General features: G+C 37.0%; 3 protein-coding genes and 1 long non-coding RNA gene across 4 annotated transcripts; all 4 read right to left on the bottom strand.

Moving 5' to 3' along the window:
* Nucleotides 1–44: 44 nt before the first annotated feature.
* tnni4b.3 (troponin I4b, tandem duplicate 3) lies at nt 45–19685 on the bottom strand (the record flags this gene model as incomplete). Its single annotated transcript, XM_055193442.2, has 6 exons — nt 45–485; nt 1617–1790; nt 2075–2164; nt 2253–2384; nt 2462–2503; nt 19680–19685. Coding segments are annotated over 6 exons (534 nt in total), but the record flags the coding sequence as incomplete, so codon positions are not given.
* On the bottom strand, nt 4046–6009 carry LOC129433961 (uncharacterized). The gene is made up of 4 exons (XR_012370053.1): nt 5832–6009; nt 5548–5682; nt 4822–4910; nt 4046–4373 (listed from the first exon to the last, which is right to left on the bottom strand). It is a non-coding gene; the product is annotated as an uncharacterized lncRNA (long non-coding RNA).
* Nucleotides 8376–10575, bottom strand: LOC129433960 (troponin I, slow skeletal muscle). Its single transcript, XM_055192712.2, has 6 exons — nt 10417–10575; nt 10211–10342; nt 9978–10067; nt 9731–9904; nt 8815–8904; nt 8376–8697 (listed from the first exon to the last, which is right to left on the bottom strand). Exons 2-5 carry the CDS (start codon nt 10334–10336, stop codon nt 8818–8820), a joined length of 477 nt encoding a protein of 158 aa, XP_055048687.1. The 5' UTR covers nt 10337–10342; nt 10417–10575; the 3' UTR covers nt 8376–8697; nt 8815–8817.
* tnni4b.1 (troponin I4b, tandem duplicate 1) lies at nt 13559–15553 on the bottom strand. The gene is made up of 6 exons (XM_055192711.2): nt 15407–15553; nt 15109–15240; nt 14938–15027; nt 14611–14784; nt 14437–14527; nt 13559–14345 (listed from the first exon to the last, which is right to left on the bottom strand). The coding sequence occupies exons 1-5, from the start codon at nt 15530–15532 to the stop codon at nt 14438–14440; spliced, it is 612 nt and encodes a 203-aa protein (XP_055048686.2). The 5' UTR covers nt 15533–15553; the 3' UTR covers nt 13559–14345; nt 14437.
* Nucleotides 19686–20086: the final 401 nt, after the last annotated feature.

The raw sequence follows: 20086 nt of genomic DNA, 5'->3' as shown, positions 1-20086 counted from the left end.
TGAGCATGGTGGGATTTTGGCTTGTATTATTAAAAATATCGATAGGACTTTTATTGCCTTTATTTTTATACACACAATTGATCACATATAAATATCATTATAATATAAACATTATTATATAAAAACAAAATGCAATTATAGAATAATCATATATTATTACAAACAGTTGGTTTATATGTGTAAGCACATGTTTAAATATTTTAAATAATACATGTACAACAGTAATGCAGCTTTGTGCGTTTTTTTCCTTCTTTTTGCTAATACATTTTTATCCTCAATTATCAAGCTCTTTCAAAGACAAATTATATAGTAATACAGTACTATATAATATAATGTAGTAGTCTTTGTAAATATAAATAGCCTTCAAGCAAATTGGATTTTTATTAGATGTCTCATTAAGAAGTTGGTCCAGCAAACAACTTCTTCCTGCCCTCCATGCCTGACATGGCATCCACGTTTTTACGCCAGTCGGTGACTTCCTCTTTCTGTGTGGAAAAAAGTAGTATGTTTAAATGGTAAACATGATGCAAAATTCACTTTTACAAGGTGTTTGGACATAAATAAATAAATGTGTATTGGCAGTGTGTGAACACAACCACCCACCAATAAAAAAAATTCCTCCCTCTCCTTCTTTTTTTATTCCTCATTAAGCCAAATTAGTCTTATTAGACATACAATTTTGATTCTTATGTTAATGTGACATCACACAAACAACGCCCCTCCCACAGCAACTGACTGAGGGCGCAGTCACACCAACAGCGCTTTAAACGCTTGCAAACGCAAGGCGCGACGCACTGCCTTTTTTAAAAAAAGAGCAGTGCGGCGCGGCTTTTCATATTGCTAAGCAACCACCGAGTCAGCTGTCTTGTCAATCAAATATTGAAGCATGAGCGCTCTTTTGCTGTTAACTGTCATATTAGCAGAAACTTTAAAAAGAGGACGCTTGCTCTGACCTTGTTTGAGGGTGAGAGATGCATAAACACGCAGGAGAGAGTGAGCGAGTGGAGTCCGGTTCTTCAAAGCAACTGTAAACTTCACTGACCACAACGTAAGGCCCGCCTCTCCCCTCATTCGATTGGACAATGGAAGACGCGAATGACGTCAGGCGCTTTCTCCGCTCTCAGCGCTCCTTCAAAAACGCGTGCGCGACAGGCGGCAGAAAACCGCAAGGCGCTCGGCGCGCATAAACAGCGCGCAAACGCGCCCTGCCCATAGAATATCATTCAAAAAAGGCGCCTGCAACTGCCATAAACGCTTTTGGTGTGACTGCAGCCTGACTGGTTAATTTTACCCAAAAGCATGTGTTTTATACTCTAATGCATGTCTGTATTCACAAAAATCAAATTAAGTTTTAACCAAAAGTGCTCACTGTCTGTTGGTAAGGGAGCTGTAGCTAATTTGCATTTAAAGGTACAGACATGAAACGCTTTTTTGTTCCCACCCATATAGGGTCATTTTGGACATGCTATAATAAAGGATCTGGGTATCTTCACAAACGCATTTTAGGTGCACCCGAGACTTACATTTTGTAATAAAGAGTATAAAATAATTGTATATCTGCCTGAAGAAATAAATGTAAAAATTTGACTTTAAAAGTGTAACGTGTTGATTCTTACCTTTTCCTCTTCCTTCTTGACTGTCTTTAGGTTTGCCTTAAAATCAATGGATTCCTTATGTCTGGCTCCCAGCAGAGCTCCCAGCATGGCATCAGCAGATACTCTGACCCTTTTCAGCGCTGGTCTCTTCATTTTACCCTTTATCTCAAAGATCTTGTGGTTTAATTCTGCAATCTGTAAGAAAAGTAGTATTTGGAAGTATTTCTTTCTTCAAAACTGTTCAGAAAGTATGTAATTTTGTAAATAAACAAAAATTACTTTATACTCAAACATGAAAAAAATTACAAACATTTTCACTGGGACGGTACCTCTTAAAAGGGTATCAGTACCTCTAAGATGCCAATATGCACCTTTTAGGTACAAAAGCATCCTTTTTTTTAAAAAGGTACCGTCCCAGTGACAACTTTTGTACTTTCTTGTACCTTTCATTCTGAGAAGTTACCAAAAGACACATTTACCTCTTTATCATTTTTGTTTACTTTGTAGTCAAAGTCATATCGTTCTTCATCCACAACATCGACTTTTTGATGTAGTTCTTTGCAAAGATTCTGTTAAAAGAACATGGGAGCTTAAGAGGAGACCAAATAAAAGCAACTGATCAAAGACAAACAGCTCTTGTGCAAATAAAATAATAACCTGTAAATCTTGTACAGAAAGTCCAGTCAGTTTAAGAGGGGGAAGTCTCTCGCTCAGTACTCGCTCTCTCTCTATCTTTTTCTGTTCTTTTTCTTCAGCCAGCAGTGTGCTAGCCTTCTTTAGTACTTTGGTCTGTACATCAATGCATGACAATTATGCATTTCATGAAGAATAATATAAGGTATGTATGTGTATAAGTAGATACTAACCTTTAAGAATATTCGCCGGGATGCTGTAATCTTAGACTTTCTCTAAGGAAGAGAAAAAAATTGCATTGCTCAATTTATGGTTCCTTAAATAAGTCTGATTATCAATACAGTATGTTTTAAATATGGTTAAATAAAAATGCACAATACTTACTGGACTGACAACACACAAAAAAATATAATAGACACATAAAGCACACACATAGGAAAAAGTGAGATATACAAATACAAATACTGTAAATAAAAATAGATTAAAAACAATACTTACACATTTTCAGACATGTTTGTGCCTTTGTTTTTCCCTTGAAATAGGCTTGTAAATAACTTTTTGCTAAACAAATGGATATGTATTTATAAACACAACACAAAAAACTGTAACCATAAACATCATCATATAAAGCTTAATCTGAGTTTTTTTCTCAGTGCTTACCTCTCGGATGATGGACCGATGACTTGGTCACAGAGAAGAACCTGTCCAGATTTATAGACTTTGATATGATTGTGAAAGACATACTAAAATAGACCTCTGTCCACACACCATTCTCACTTTCAAATGCTTTGCATCCCAGGCTTAGTAGCAGCTAACAACGGAGTGACAAGACACCAGCTGCCGAAATGTTCTAGACTAAGAGTGAGCATAACAATACTCAACCTTTATTAAGGTTACATGTGTCCTCAATGTCTAATTTAACCTGGAATTAAATTATTTTTCTTTTTGGGTTGTTTTATTGCAGGGAATTTCTTTGGATGAGAATAATACAGTCCTAAAAATAAAGGCTCCTAAAAGATTCCTCACATCCAACCCTTCTGTTGGTTCTTCTTTGGCATTGAAGTAAAGAACCATTTCTAAATCAGTATTACTACATTTAAGAAACAATTTACAAGAATCATAAACATACAGGAGGGAAGAGATTTAAACAATGCACACATACATGCTTTATTGCCCTGGTTTTTGCCTGATTGACCCAATAGAAGGGGTCAGGGTCCGGTGAATCGTCTCAAGGACAAATCACAGCACATTGTTGGGTTTCTTCATCCTAAAATACTGTTGTATGCTGCCACCAACAGGTTAAAATAAGAACATCAGTTGTATAACTGTACAGTATGACCCCATCTTCACAAAACATTTTAAAGGAGCTTTAAATTGTACATTTATATTATTACATAATATTGCATTTAACTATTGAAATTACAGCACAGTAAATTCTTCAGTCTTATTCAATGTTGTTTTACTGCAATTTAAAATCAGGCTACATTTTTGTGGTCATCATTGGTTTGTTATAGCTGAACAAGAAAAGCCTGTTAATCATGCAAGACATGTCAAGAGGTTTAACAAACATGTTAAATGCACTGAGAAATGTAAATAAAAGTTACATTTGAATTAAAACAATTTTCAATGGCCTTTGTGACTTCGATGTTTACTGTACTTTTATTAACAATCATCTAAAAGCTTTTTCCTCCCCTCCATTCCAGACATGGCTTCCACATTTTTACGCCAGTCGATCACTTCCTCTTTCTATTGTAGAGAAAAACACACCAACGATTTCATATAACAAAATGTTCATTTATAAGTCATATATCATATCAGTATAATATTACAATACTTTCTCTTTATTCACTGTCTTCAGATTAGCTTTGAAGTCAATGGCCTGTGTGTATTTGAAGCCCAGGAGGACACTTGTGAGCAAGAACCGACAACCAGTTGACGTCAAAGTTCCGCGAGAGCGATTTAAAAGCAAACTCCTCCGTATGATTTCGCGAATCGCTCTCGCGGTACTTTGACGTCATCCGCTTGTCTATTCGTGAAGTCGAACAAGCCTAGTTTCACCCTCTTTGGGTTAGGTCTCTTCAGTCTGCTCTTTATCTCATAGATCTTCTAATTCATTTCTTGTATCTTTATCAACACAGACCACATCTGTTGCACCATAATACAAACGTTGATGAATTAGGCCTATGTTCATTTTAAAGGTATCCAATATGTGAATTCTAGCGCCATCTAACGGGGAAGTTGAAATATGTTGCACATGGAAAAGCTACTGTCAATACTGCCCTACAAAGGCAAAAGACCTTAACTCGCTAGAGTGTAGAACTGAAAAAAATTACTTTAAAGTTTAGACTTTTCAGTGACTTGAGTTGTCAGTTATTTTCTTGATTTTTATTTTCTCGAAAAAACAACAAAATTGATTCAAGATACTTATCCACATGATAGGAGGTCTTGAATGTCCCAAAATTATCAATAACTAATTTTCGACCAAAAACGAAGTTACTGCCTTTTGCCTTTGTAGGGCAGAATAGATCCTCCAAAAATGTATACATTGCATTTCAGCATTGTGTATCAGTGCTGCACTTTTGTAATGTTGTACCTATTTTTCATTTTTGGCCGCCTTAACTCCAGTGTCATACCGTTCCTCATCAATCACATCAATATGTGAAGCAAATCCCTGCAGAGTTCCTACACATACATAAAACTAAGGATTTATTTGAAACAGAAACATGTATATGTACTGTAATACATTTACATGTATGCATTTAGTATACCACTTTTATGCAAAACCACTTAAAGTGCATTTAATCTACAGAAAAAATACTGTACTGGGGCTGTACCCTTTCAAAAAGTACACCTTCATATTAGTACCTCAGAGAAACAACTGTAGGCTACCTAAATAGGACAAGTTAGTACCATTTTAAGGGTACTGCCCCAGTAAAAGCTTGTGACCATTTTTTGACATTTTTTCTGACAGTTTATACATTTTATATCAGCATTTGTGTTGCTTGAGTAGCCATGATCTATGTAAATGCTACTTGTGAAAAATATTTTTTTTGTTTTATAGTATCCTTTTTTTTAGTCAAGATATAATAATAATTTGTCAAATTATGCATCAATAAAAATATAATTAACAAGTGTGTATTTAGAGTCTTTACAAAATATGTGTTGCCAGTAGCATTCCAAACAATCCTGCCATTTCCTTTAACTAAGTTGGAAAACGAAGTTCAATTTATATGCATATTGATCCATTTACTTTCATGTAACTAGCTGGTAAAGCAAGGTACATTTCTGTGTGTCTTATTGATCTATTTTTTGTTATTACCTGTAGTCCTGGACAGACAGTCCAGTCTGTTCAATTTTGGATGAAGAACCAAGAAAGAAATTGTGAAATGTGGCCGACAGATGGCGCTCATTATCAATCCCAGGGGACGAGCAGTGGTGACCTTGAATTTGGCTTCTGCTGAGAGAGAGAGAGAGAGAGAGAGAGAGAGAGAGAGAGAGAGAGAGAGAGAGAGAGAGAGAGAGAGAGAGAGAGAGAGATCATCAATAATAATGATGCATGCATTGATACTCATTACTGTGATGCTTAGCAGATAATCACGTCACGCATCAGACAACTTTCTGCATTGATCGTTTTTCTGAAAAATTAAAGTATTATTTATGTAAACATATTGATATCATAGCATTTCTGAAACATATTTAAGGAAAAGTATCAATGATATTTTACCCTGCCCGTGACCCACTAAAGTAATTTTACTGTTTTCTACACAAAATCATCCTACATAATGTAAAGAAGATGTGAGTGTGTGTGAAAATATAACTTTGACATCTTTAAATCAATGACTGAAATCAAACTTTTATGCTATGAATACTATTTTTCAATTATGAGACTTAAGTCACAGGCAGTCACATATTAAACAAAGCATTTGATAATTTGAGATTTACATGTGTATATATATTTTTTATTCTATATTATATATATAAATAAAAAATTATATATAAATAAACATTTTTTAAATGAATATATGTATGTGTGTGTGGTTAAATATACATAATAATTACACACAGTACAAACACATATATTATGCAAAAAAAAACCTTTTATTTTGTATGCGATTAATCGTGATTAATCTTTGCCTGGTGAATACAAAAAATAAACCTCACACAAACAAACTTTTACCTTTCTATTCTTTCATAATGCGTGGATTAATTGTAATATGTAACCAACAGTAATTGGACTCTTGGATATACATGACCTTATTTCTATTTGTCCTCCACACAGCGGTAGGAGTTCTGTGCATAGCGTCCATGAGTTTTAGCATAGGTGAAAATCTTCCAGGATTGTCGCTAATGTAAGAGGCATCTGAATAAATCAAACTGTAAGGCCTATTTGTGATACTACAAGTTGAACAATAACTCTTCAGGGTCTTCAATTGCGTCCCTTACTTGTAGAATCACTGAATGCAAATGTTATGTACATACCATTACCATGCAAAGATCACATAGCATATACAATAGATGTTATGTTATCACCAGTAAAATAAAACATACCTGCTAGAAGAAGAAAAGACTGAATATGAGTTTGAATAAACCGTTTGACGAAGGAAAGCAGAAAATGCTTCGGATTTATAGCTTCTGCACCCATTGGAACAACTCACCAAAATAGACCCCTGCCTGTGCACCCTAATGACATTTACTCTTCACAGAGTAAACTACTGTAATAAAACAACTTTTATTTAGACAGGGATGAGTTATGGGGACGTGGAAGGGTTTGAATGCCCCTTTTTGTGGTGCTAAAAATCTATTGCTGATCAGATTTGCCAATTCAAAGGTGATGGATGCCTGCCATAAATGTGAACTGAACTTAAATAAATTAACTTATAAACATTGACAGTGATGGGATGAGATATGATTGCAGGCACAAAATAATAAAAATAGGAATAAGTTAAAGAAAAAAAAAAACGGGGAAACTGTTTCCTCATCATAAGCTGATGTCAATTGAAGTGCAATGTTATATCAGGGCAGTCATCTCATGAACGTGCTAACTTCTGTACACATTAAGCAACCAATTGCTGGCAGGGGGCAGAGTTGTATAAAACATTTTTTTGGATTTAGTTGACAGCAAGCAGGTGTCTTATGGTAACGTGAGCTTCCCCAGTCACATCTCATTCTCTGTGAGAGGTGACACTCCTGAATTACCACCTGCCATTTGTCCTGGATTTATTTTTACTTCTCATGGCCAGATGAAGGGATGCCAAATGCAAGTTCTTTTCTTAAAGGGACAGTTCACCCGAAAATGAAAATTTTGTCATCATTTACTCACGCTCACGTTGTCACAAACCTGTTTAAATTATGTTATAACACAAAGGACAATATTTTGTAACCAAACCTTGAGCACCATTGCCTTCCCTAATATTTTTCCTTCCTACTATGGAAGTCAATGGTGCTCCTGTTTCCTTGATTACAAATATTTTCCCAAAAACATAGTTTGTAACAACTTGAGAGTGAGTAAATAATACTTGTTTACTTAAATTTACTTGTTTTTTAAGATACTCAAAAAGTGGCTATACTAAAGATTTAAAATTTGTGTTGTTGTAAATTCCACAAATTTACACATATTTTGCTTTGATGTTATGCTACATTTGTTATGAATTGGGGTTAAAGGGATAATTAATCTAAAAATGGAAAGTCATCATTTTCACATTCTCATGTTGTTATTTTGATAAATGAAGCATACGGTTGACGGGACCCACTGACTTCCATAGTAGGAAAAACAAATACGATGGAATTCAATGGGTACCATCAACTGCGTGCTTACCATAATTTATCAAAATATCTTCTTCATCATTTATCACAATACATCCATAATATTTGTTTTCTTACTATGGAAGTCAATGGTTACGGCATCGGTCTGCTTACCATCATTTATCAAAATATCTTCTTTTGGCGTTCATCAAAATAAAATAAAAACCCATATAGGTCAAGAACAACATGAGGGTGAGTAAACGGTGACAGATTTTTCATTTTTATGGGAACTGTCCCTTTAAATAGACAAAGGTGCATGGCAAGGTCAAAGGCTACTTGTTTTGTTTTCAAACATCTTGAGTGCTTGACCTTTGAAGTTCACAGATGCAAGTTAAAGACCAAACATTTAGTTTTTTATCTATATTTATTTTTGAGATAAGACATCACAGAAGAATTGTAAATAAGAAGTGGTAGTATTGAGGTTAAGGTTTTAAGTTTTTTAAATCTTTAAGACATATCATGTAGATATCTTTGAAAACAAGTAGTGCCTCTATAAACTAAAATAATGTCAGGTCATGACCCTAAGCGTAACAATACTTCAAAGGGTATAGTCACAATAGACTTCTATACATAAACTCGCGGCGGCATTGCTCTGCATTGCTTTTTCAGTTTCAGAGGATTTTCTGGTATTAATGGCTAATGATGTCAGATCTGATGCAGCTGTTATCTGTAAGAAAAATAAATGAAATTCAGTTCTGACATATGCGTGAAATACGTCACACGATATGTTTAAACAAAGCATGAATGAATAAATGAAACAAAATATCAAAAGTTTTTGTTTTACCCTCTATTGACCGGCATTAAATAGCTTCTTCCTGCCCTCCATTCCAGTCATGGCTTCCACGTTCTTACGCCAATCTGTTACCTCTTCTTTCTATGAGCAAAACATGCATAACACCACTTACTAAAGATGCACCGATAAGATTGATATCAGACTTATATCTGATGTTGATACCAATCGTTTGTTGATAACATAAACTTGCATTAACTAAATGCTAAAGATTTCCGACTGTTATTCATTCACATGATGATCATTAATCTCGAACATTAAAGGAAAACACCACCATTTTTCAATATTTTACTATGTTCTTACCTCAACTTAGATGAATCAATACATACCTATCCTTTTTCAATGCGTGCACTTTTAATCTTTTGAATGTGTTAGCATTTAGCTTAGCCCTATTCATTCCTATGGCTCCAAACAAAAGTTTTATTTTGTGCCACCATACTTACTCGTGTAACTACTCATGTAACAGTCTTTAAATAAGGAAAACATGGTAGTGTTTGGTGGCTTCTAAATTCATCCCTGTTTGGATCCTAAGAAATGAATGGGGCTAGGCTAAATGCTAACACATTCACAACATGCTGTACAAAGATCAAAAGTGCACACATTGAAAAAAGATAGGTGTATTAATTCGTCCAAGTTGAGGTAAGAACATAGCAAAACACTGAAAAACTGTGGTGCTTTCCCCCAAACAAGTGATGTTTTTTTTTTTTAGACACATAGCTCAAATTCATTGCATTTTTCTGTTCTCAACCATCTATCGACCTTGACCATCTGCTGTTTATAAACTGACAGCCAAATAGTGGGAACATTTGCTTTTATCGACCGATATATCGGTGCATCTAACAGTATACATAATAGCAATCAGATTTTGTAAATGTTTTTTTTTTTTAAGGAGTGATACTCAAACAATTACCTTCTCCTCTTCTTTCTTCACCGTCTTAAGGTTTGCTTTGAAATCCACCGATTCTTTGACCCTGGAGCCTAGAAGAGCGCCTAACACGGCATCAGCAGAGATCTTCACCCTCCTAAGAGCGGGTCTCTTCATTTTACCTCGAAGTCCAGTAATCTTTATATTCAAATCTGTAATCTGAAGTCAGAATCATGAATGCATTTTCCAGTGAATGTAAGAAGGTTTGATAATGAGTTATAATTGGGCGTACCTCTTTTTCATTTTTGGTCACCTTGGCCAAGATATCATACCTCTCCTCATCTACAACATCAATCTTCTGATGAAGCTCTTTGCAAATAGCCTGAGAACACACCAACAACTTGATTCAGGTCATTGAGTGGGGATTTTTTTGTTATACAATCCAACACATTGATTTTTAGCGATATACAGATTACAGCTGAGATATTCAAAGCACTACTTCTATAAAAAAACATTTTCTCACACCTGAAGCTCTTGAACGGACAAACCGGAGAGTTGCAAAGGTGGCACTCTTTCACGTAAGGTGTTCTCTCTCTCAATCTTCTTCTCTTCTTTTTCAGTCGCGAGCATGGAGGTTGCTTTCTTCAGCATCTTTGTCTGGAACAAACCATAAAAAGGTATTGTTAAACTTATTTTCATTTTTTTTATTAAGTGTTTGTAAGAAATCCTACCTTTAGGAACAACCTCCTGGACGCCGTGATCTTTGATTTGGGTTTCTGAATAAATAAAGCACAGTTGTTAGCGTTCTGTGGAAAGTAATGACATAAAATGTTTAAGCAATAAAAACAAGCACTTACCGGTCTACATTGGTGAAGTTTATTTTATTTGATTGAAGATTTGAAAGGAAATTAGAAAGTTAACTTAAATGTAAACTTAAGATAATAGATACGCATCTGTGGATTAAAGTGGAAAGGAAAAATACTTACGCCTCCGACATTGTGACCTGCTTATATTTCCTTTACAAAGAGGAAACCGTGGTGCAAATCTTGCGGTGGATCTGATTCGATCTGCATACACAGGTCAGAGGCAATTACTAACTTTGATAAGTAGCCTTATGATTTTATACAGTACATACCTAAAGACCATGAGCATTATTTTTACAAACATGCATTATAAATGTACACACACGCACACATATTTCAGACAGAGGAAGCAAAACTTAAATGCCAACAATAAATTAAATCTCAATATTTGGCAAAGACACCAATGAGATTAAATGGAGTAAATGCTGGGACTTTTTAAAATTTGAATCTCCTGCATCTTAATCTCATATAATCCCAGACCTGCAAGCATGCACCATATCTTACTGGTTTTATTGCCAATGTGTATCTAGTCCATACCTGCTCCTCCAAAGACCACTCCGAGGGAATGAGGAGATTGCTACGATGCCAGTGGGCTAGGAAACCCGCAGGCAAATTTTATGGCCTCTTTGCCCTCCTCTGAGTGGCTCACTAAAATAGACTGAACCTTATGCAGGGGGGCTCACTTTACTTAGCACCATCAAAACACAATTGCAGACATTGTCCATCGCCAAGGCCTCTTTATTTCCGATTGTTTGACCCTACATGGGAAAAAAGGCTTGGCTGAATTCTACCAGTGACATTATGACCTCTACTGCAACCTTGAAAAAGGTCACATTGATTTTAATCCATCCTTAATAATAATTTTAGTGATCCGTTTCATTTGAAATATAAAGCATGTATATTTGTTGTTTTATACCTCATATTCTATGTATACCAAAGATTTTTTGTACCAAAGGGTATATTTTTGTATAATTTTCCAATTATTGAGGATACTTGTAGGATCAGAATCAGCTATCCAACTTGCATCACATGGATTTTGGGTAAATATACACACGCGGCATGTGGTAATATAAAACCATTTGCGCACACAGGCATACAGAGTAACACAAGACGCACAGGTGTAGCAATGCTTAACATTGAAAAAACGCATGGTGACACAACACAATTTGTTTCATAGCATGGGATCATTTAATTTTGGAATGGCTTTGCGTTGCAATTTCCATTAGAGTATAATGTGTTACAATTTCGGACATCTCTAACACTAACATCCATTTTCCATTAACATACGACATTGCATACAATTTAATAACGTGTGCTTTGACTCTATTGCTTACGTTTTGTACTGTACTTAACATTTTAAAACACCAATATTTTTACATACATTCACATACAGTTGTACAGACTGCCGTCAAATTGCAGTAAAGAGCATAATTTGGTAACAATACAGGCAAGACCTACAAAACAGCAAAACATCAACTCAAAAACCGGGTTGCCTTAAGATTTTGAGTTAATTCAACTTAAAAATATTAGTTGACATAACGACATTGCGAGACATTGCGACAAAAGCTGAAAATCGAAAAGGGGAGAACCTCCCATAGCGTCAGCTTCTGACGTAATGTCGAGAGACCGTTCTCGAAAGGGAACGTCTCGGTTACTATCGTTACCTCAGTTCCCCGAGAAACAGGAACGAGACATTGCGTCAAAAGCTGAAAATCGAAGAGGGTAGGACCTTCCATAGCGTCATCTTCTGACGTAATGTCGAGAGACCGTTCTCGAAAGGGAACGTCTCGGTTACTATCGTTACCTCAGTTCCCTGAGAAACAGGATCGAGACATTGCGGCAAAATCTGAAAATCAAAGAGGGGAGGACCTCCCATAGCGCCAGCTTCTGACGCAATGTCGAGAGACTGTTCTCGAAAGGGAACGTCTCGGTTACTATCGTAACCTTGATTCCCTGAGAAACGGGATCGAGACATTGCGCCAAAAGCTGAAAATCGAAAAGGGGAGAACCTCCCATAGCGTCAGCTTCTGTGTTACGATAGTAACCAAGACGTTCCCCCCCGAAAATGATCCCTCGACACTGCGCCAGAAGCTGAACATCGGAAGAGGGGAGGACCTTCCATAGCGCCAGCTTCTGACGCAATGTGGAGAGACCGCTCTCGAAAGGGAACGTCTCGGTTACTCTCGTAACCTCGGTTACCTGAGAAACAGGATCGAGACATTGCGGCAAAATCTGAAAATCAAAGAGGGGAGGACCTCCCATAGCGCCAGCTTCTGACGCAATGTCGAGAGACCGTTCCCGAAAGGGAACGTCTCGGTCACTCTCGCAACCTCGGTTACCTGAGAAACAGGATCGAGACATTGCGGCAAAATCTGAAAATCAAAGAGGGGAGGACCTCCCATAGCGTCAGCTTCTGACGCAATGTCGAGAGACCGTTCTCGAAAGGGAACGTCTCGGTTACTCTCGTAACCTCGGTTCCCTGAGAAACAGGATCGAGACATTGCGGCAAAATCTGAAAATCGAAGAGGGAAGGACCTTCCATAGCGTCAGCTTTTGACGCAATGTCGAGAGACCGTTCTCGAAAGGGAACATCTCAGTTACTATCGTTACCTCATTTCCCCGAGAAACAGGATCGAGACATTGCGGCAAAATCTAAAAAATCAAAGAGGGGAGGACCTTCCATAGGGTCAGCTTCTGACGTAATGTCGAGAGACCGTTCTCGAAAGGGAACGTCTTGGTTACTATCGTAACCTCAGTTCTGACGCAATGTCGAGAGACCGTTCTCGAAAGGGAACGTCTCGGTTACTATCGTAACCTCAGTTCCCTGAGAAACAGGATGGAGACATTGCGGCAAAATCTGAAAATCAAAGAGGGGAGGACCTTCCATAGCGTCAGCTTCTGACGTAATGTCGAGAGACCGTTTTCGAAAGGGAACGTCTTGGTTAGTATCATAACTTCGGTTCCCTGAGAAACGGGAACGAGATGTTGCGTCAGAAGCTGAAAATCGAAGAGGGAAGGACCTCCCATAGTGTCAGCTTTTGACGCAATGTCGAGAGACCGTTCTCGAAAGGGAACATCTCGGTTACTCTCGCAACCTTGATTCCCTGAGAAACGGGATCGAGACATTGCAGCAAAATCTGAAAATCGAAGAGGGAAGGACCGCCCATAGTGTCAGCTTCTGTGTTACGATAGTAACCAAGACGTTCCCTTTTGAAAATGATCTCTCGACATTGCGTCAAAAGCTGAAAATCAAAGAGGGAAGGACCTCCCATAGCTTCAGCTTCTGTGTTACGATAGTAACCAAGACGTTCCCTTTTGAGAACGATCTCTCGACATTGCGTAAGAAGCTGAACATCGGAAGAGGGGAGGACCTCCCATAGCGTCAGCTTCTCACGCAATGTCGAAAGACCGTTCTCGCAAGAGAAAGTTTTGTTTACTATCGTAACCTCGGTTCCCTGAAAAACGGGAATGAGAAATTGCATCAGAAGCTCTTAAAGTTTTCAGCTTCTGACGCAATGTCGAGAGAAAGTTCTCGTAAGGGAACCAATATTTTTAAGTTTTTAACTCAAAATGTTAAGGCTTAAAAGTAAGCAACTTATTTTTTTAAGTTGAACCAACAAATAATTTTTTACAGTGTACGAACATTATAAACAGTGATCACAGGCAATATAGCATTGCCAATTTAGTTTGGATTTTCTCGTCTCGAACTGTGTATGTGTTGGATGTCTTTACATCTAAGGAAAGTCTTTCTTTAGTAAAATTGCTTTCCCTTGTACGTTAGCAATGGGGAAATTCAGCTAAAAATAAGAAAACAATGTCATTTTCTATTCACGTTCACTTTTACAGCAATTTTTGTGGAACCGAATGTGTCGAACGTTAATGCTTTACTTTATGACTGTCCAGCATTGAACAGTTTCTTCCTGCCCTCCATTCCAGACATGGCTTCCACATTCTTACGCCAGTCAGTCACCTCTTCTTTCTATAAATGGGTCAAATAAATATGATATATTTAGAAAATAAACGTCATTTCAAATAAATAAATAAATGAAATCATATACATACCTTTTCTTCATCTTTCTTTACTGTCTTGAGGTTGGCTTTGAAATCTGATTTTGAAGACATTTTGGATTCGGTCAGAGCTCCAAGCTTATCGTCAGCAGACCTCTTAACCCTCTTCAGCTGGGTTCTCTTCATTGTACCTTTCAATTCCCAAATCTTCTGGGTCAAAGACTGGATCTGAAACAAATTAAATATTTGGCTTAGACACTGTAAAAAGATAGATAGGTGTGTGGTTTGCAAAAAAATAATCAACACCCACTGAAAATTTCCCAGCCAATCAGAATAAAGCATTCAACAGCCTTGTGGTATAACTAAAAATAATAACACTACCTCTTTTTCATTTTTTACCACTTTGACTTCAAGATCATATCGGGCTTCATCAACGACATCAATCTTTTGGTGAAGCTCCTTGCAAAGTTCCTATACAATGAAACATTCAAGACCTTCAGTAAACTATATTGTGAATACAGATGTGGCAATGATGCAGTAACCAGAAGATACCTGCAGCTCCTGTGCAGACAGACCAGAGAGTTTGAGAGGAGGAACTCTTTCATTGAGAGCATTGTCTCTTTCTCTCTTATTCTGTTCTTTTTCGGCCACTAGCATAGACGTTGCTTTCTTCAGTAGTTTGGACTGTAACATACAGTAAGAGGACTGTTGTTAGCCGAACGTTCCATCAGTCTTAGCGCACAGCTTAGCACATAACACAGAAAGCTGTCGGCAGCTTACCATATGAATAATAGCCATGACAAACAAAACAGTTCTGATTCGCTATCACTAATACTAAATGAGAACTCACTTTTAAGAGCAACCGCCTTGTAGCTGTGTACTTTGTTTTCTTCTGTAAAAAATTATAACAAAAGTAATTTTCTGGTAACACTTTACTTGGATGGGTGTTCACAAGATAGACACGACACCCCCACATTCATGACACGACGCGTGCCACGAACATGGAGATTTTATGCATGTTTATGACAACTGTCATTAAGTGTCATTCGTTTATGTCATTTTTAATGCAAAGATGACATTGTTTGAGATGTCTTTGTTTTTTATTTAATTTGATATTACCAAGATAACATAACTGAGCACTTTTTACCAGTGATACAAATTGAATTTGTCATTAAAATGTCATTAAGTGTTAATACTCCGTCATAAAGGATTATTAGGAACACCTGTCACCCAATCAACCAATCAAATGGCAGTTGCTTCAATGCATTTAGGGGTGTGGTCCTGGTCAAGACAATCTCCTGAACTCCAAACTAAATGTCAGAATGGGAAAGAAAGTTGATTTAAGCAATTTTGAAAGTGGAATGGTTGTTGGTGCCATACGGGCCGGTCTGATTATTTCACAATCTGCTCAGTTACTGGGATTTCACTCACAACCGTTTCTAATGATTAAAAAGAATGGTGTGAAAGGGAAAAACATCCAGTATGCGGCAGTCCTGTGGGCGAAAATGCCTTGTTGATGCTAGAGGTCAGAGGAGAATGGGATGACTGATTCAAGCTGATATAAGAGCAACTTTGACTGAAGTAACCACTCGTTACAACCGAGGTATGCAGCAAAGCATTTGTGAAGCCACAACACGCACAACCTTGAAGCGGATGGGCTACAACAGCAGAAGACCCCACCGGGTACTACTCATCTCCACTACAAATAGGAAAAATTGGACAGTTGAAGGTCTGATGAGTCTCAATTTCTGTTGAGACATTCAGATGGTAGAGTCAGAATTTGGCGTAAACAGAATGAGAACATGGATCTATCATTCCTTGTTACCACTGTGCAGGCTGGTGGTGGTGGTGTAATGGTGTGGGGGATGTTTTCTTGGCACACTTTAGGCCCCTTAGTGCCAATTGGGCATCGTTTAAATGCCACGGCCTACCTGAGCATTGTTTCTGACCATGTCCATCCCTTTATGACCACTATGTACCCATCCTCTGATGGCTACTTCCAGCAGGATAATGCACCATGTCACAAAGCTCAAATCATTTCAAATTGGTTTCTTGAACAATGAGTTCACTGTACTAAAATGGTCCCCACAGTCACCAGATCTCAACCCAATAGAGCATCTTTGGGATGTGGTGGAACAGGAGCTTCGTGCCCTGGATGTGCATCCCACAAATCTCCATCAACTGCAAGATGCTATCCTATCAATATGGGCCAACATTTCTAAAGAATGCTTTCAGCACCTTGTTGGGTCAAACACAGTATTAGTATGGTGTTCCTAACAATCCTTTAGGTGAGTGTAGTCTTATAACAGCTTCATGAATATTTTTCTTGACCTCAACTACAGTGATACAAATATAATCTGTCATTAAAATGTTATTAATACTTGTCAAAATAGTTTTATAACAACCACATAATATTCTTTAGTTTATAATGTTGGCTCCATGTGTTTAAGAAATAAAATCAATAATAATAATAATAATAATTAAAATTGATAAAATTATATTTTATTGCATTTGGAGACCAAATCACCTAAAATTAAACAAAAACAGTACAATAATGGATTACGCCATTGGGTCTATATCGCTGGAAGAACAGTTAATTACATTAAATTAATTAATTAAATTAATTAAACGTTTTTTTCTTCTATGTCAGAAAATTTCAGAACCCTCTGTGTGAGGAAGAACAAGTTCTGTTAGTCAGTTTTGTATGTATGTATTGTGCACATACATAAAGTTAAGTATAGCCTTTTAAGGTGTTTGTTAAGGTTTTTAAAATTAGGCTATTTGACATAGTATTAACACTTAATGACAGTTTAATGTTAACCCATAAAGCTAGGTAGTTTCTTAAGTTTGATAATTACTCTGCTATGTCATGTTTATAACAGATTTATAAGTTATGATGTATTTGTTTATGTCAAGTTGTCATAACAAAAACATTTCAAACAATGTCATCTTTGCATTAAAAATGACATAATTGAACAAATGACACTTAATGACGGTTGTCATAAATGTGCATAAAATCTCCTGTATGTTTATGACACGTGTCATGTCATGATTATGAAGGTATCATGTCAGTCTTATGAACACACCTTCATAAAGTGTTACTGTATGTCTTATAAGCGATCAAACCTTATAATTAATGCCATCTTTTTAACAAAAGTGAAACGACTTACCGGTCTACACGAGGAAGCATGAAACAAACAAAAAAAATGGAATAGAAAATGTGAAAGTGATCCATACAGCCTTAATAAACACCATGATGTATTGAATGTACAGGTCGTCTGTGTACTTACCCTTCAGACATAGTTGTTGATATTTATGGATCCTGAACAATAAAAGAAATTTGGTTAAAGTGCTCAAAATACTTAAAAAAAGATATATGTTGGTTCCTTCACAAAGTACACCTTTGCACCCAAAGAGTTCATATTAGTACCACATATTGCTACCAAAGATACAGTAGTAGTACCTCAAAGGTAGGCTACTGGTGTAAAATGTACATTAAACTGTACATCTCAGTACCTGAATGGTACATATTAGGACCTTTTTAAAGGGTAGTGCCCCAGTACCATTATAAATGTGTGTGTGCCCTATCAAAGGTTCCAAACTTCTCTCGTCTCTTTATTTAGGTCAAAGTCATAGCCAGCATATCTACACATTACTTAAATATCTTTCCGATGATGATAACTCAAGAAATAACGCTTAAATACTGCATGTGCGTCCAACATTGCGTATAGTCATAGGAAACAATGTACCGATCCAGACATAGAACCCAGTCAGGAGAAGTGAGGGGTGCCAAGTATTTAAAAGTGGCAGGAGTGATACTTTCACAACGTAGAGGAAAATTTCATTTGGGGTGTATTGAAGTCTGTTTATAGATGACCAAACAGAGCACGTGTATTCATTATGTCCCTACCTTGTGCTTATTCGTGTTCCCAACATGGCTAAATTTGAACATCACAGTCATTCTTTCGATCTCTGGCCTTGACTTCATTGCACGGTATAGTAACCCTGCTGCAAAGGCCAGCATGCATTCCCATGATTCGATTTAGCTAGCTCAAAAAACACTTTAGTTAAGTTAGTTAAGAGTACTGGAGGAGAGATCAGCATCCAAAACACATATGTTGATATTTTCCCCTAAAGCAGTGGTTCACCAACTTCCCTCCGCGGCCCCCTAAACAAAATTCATGACCAATCAATCTCAAACGTAGAATTTGAATGAAACAAAACACATTATAGAATGAAACAATGTACTGCTGTTGGTTGGTAGCTATATTTTTCTGATTACATAGAATTTATGATTTTATAAAATGTCAAAACCAGGCACCACCTCGCACCCCCCAGTTTGAGAACCACTGCCCTAGAATTTAGAAAGTGTAAGCGTGATACACGTCTCAAGGTCTACTGTCTCAAGGACTGTATCTTGAAGCCAAATCTCTGTCTACAAAATGTGCTCCGGTTACATTTCCCATATTCACAAGCCAAGACGTTTGATCTTGGATCAGCATTTCAAGAAAGCATTTGAGAAAGCAATAGCAGTATTTCATAATAGCCTACAAATTTCTTAAGCTTGTTACAAAAATGATCCCAAAAGAGAGGATACTGTATGGATGTGGTATACGTGCAGTATATATGCATCCATCCTATCATTGTGCAGGTGTGATTAAATACATATAGACTGCTGCAATCTAGGAGTGATAAACTGACCATACATTACAAATCTGTAGTATTAAACTCAGTGTCTTTGGGTATTTGAATACATGTGTGATGCTATGAATGTGATATCCTATATAACTTACCTTGAACAAGGAGGCAGTCTCTGGAGAATGAGTTGTGTGGTGGTGTCAAGCAGAACAATCATTTTATGATTTTTTGTGAAGGATTGATGTGTTGAATCGCGCATGTGAATGGCTCACCAAAATAGACCCCACTACGTCTCCCGCTTTCACGTGTGCAGAATTAATAGGCTATTTGTTCTCCACCTTTCCTTTGTGGTATTTGCACAGGACAGAGTGCGTATGAGAGGGACACAGATACACAATTACACAAACACATAATTGTGCACTGGTGCAAGGGTCATGCACTTTTATCATCGACAGATGCTCTATAAATAAAAATTTTCTTGCAGTTGGAACATTTTCGGTTTTATGTTACTTTATCAACACCTCCGAACTTCAAAACTTAAAATAATAGGCTGAATTGACTTGCAAAATGAAGTTGTTTTAACTTCACGCTGCATTTTCTACAGTGCAATTTTAAAAATGTGAACTGTCATACATACATTTACATTGTAAAAAGTGAAGAAGTTGGTTATAGTTACAGTTTTTTAATATTTACTATGTTCTTACCTCAACTTAGATGAATTAATACATACATATCTTTATTCAATGCGTGCACTTAATCTTTGTACATCACATCGTGAATATGTTAGCATTTAGCCTAGCCCCATTCATTCCTTAGGATCCAAACAGGGATGAATTTAGAAGCCACTGAACACTTCCATGTTTTCCCTATTTAAAGGCTCTCTAAGCGAATA

This window comes from Misgurnus anguillicaudatus, chromosome 6, assembly GCF_027580225.2.
Source record: "Misgurnus anguillicaudatus chromosome 6, ASM2758022v2, whole genome shotgun sequence".
Lineage (NCBI taxonomy): Eukaryota > Metazoa > Chordata > Actinopteri > Cypriniformes > Cobitidae > Misgurnus > Misgurnus anguillicaudatus.
Note: the sequence above shows the minus strand (reverse complement) of the source record. Positions and strands in the feature narration are given on the sequence as shown.

What these genes read in the sequence shown, in the direction of transcription:
- LOC129433960 (XM_055192712.2), bottom strand. Translation starts at nt 10,336, where the DNA reads ATGCTGAAGAAAGCAACCTCCATGCTCGCGACTGAAAAAGAAGAGAAG. An exon ending in TGACCAAAAATGAAAAAGAG is followed by an intron (nt 9,905 to 9,977) that starts GTACGCCCAATT and finishes TTCTGACTTCAG; the next exon opens with ATTACAGATTTGAATATAAA. An exon ending in TGAAGAAAGAAGAGGAGAAG is followed by an intron (nt 8,905 to 9,730) that starts GTAATTGTTTGA and finishes TTTTGCTCATAG; the next exon opens with AAAGAAGAGGTAACAGATTG.
- tnni4b.1 (XM_055192711.2), bottom strand. Translation starts at nt 15,532, where the DNA reads ATGTGGGGGTGTCGTGTCTATCTTGTGAACACCCATCCAAGTAAAGTG. An exon ending in TGGTAAAAAATGAAAAAGAG is followed by an intron (nt 14,785 to 14,937) that starts GTAGTGTTATTA and finishes AATTTGTTTCAG; the next exon opens with ATCCAGTCTTTGACCCAGAA. An exon ending in TAAAGAAAGATGAAGAAAAG is followed by an intron (nt 14,528 to 14,610) that starts GTATGTATATGA and finishes ACCCATTTATAG; the next exon opens with AAAGAAGAGGTGACTGACTG.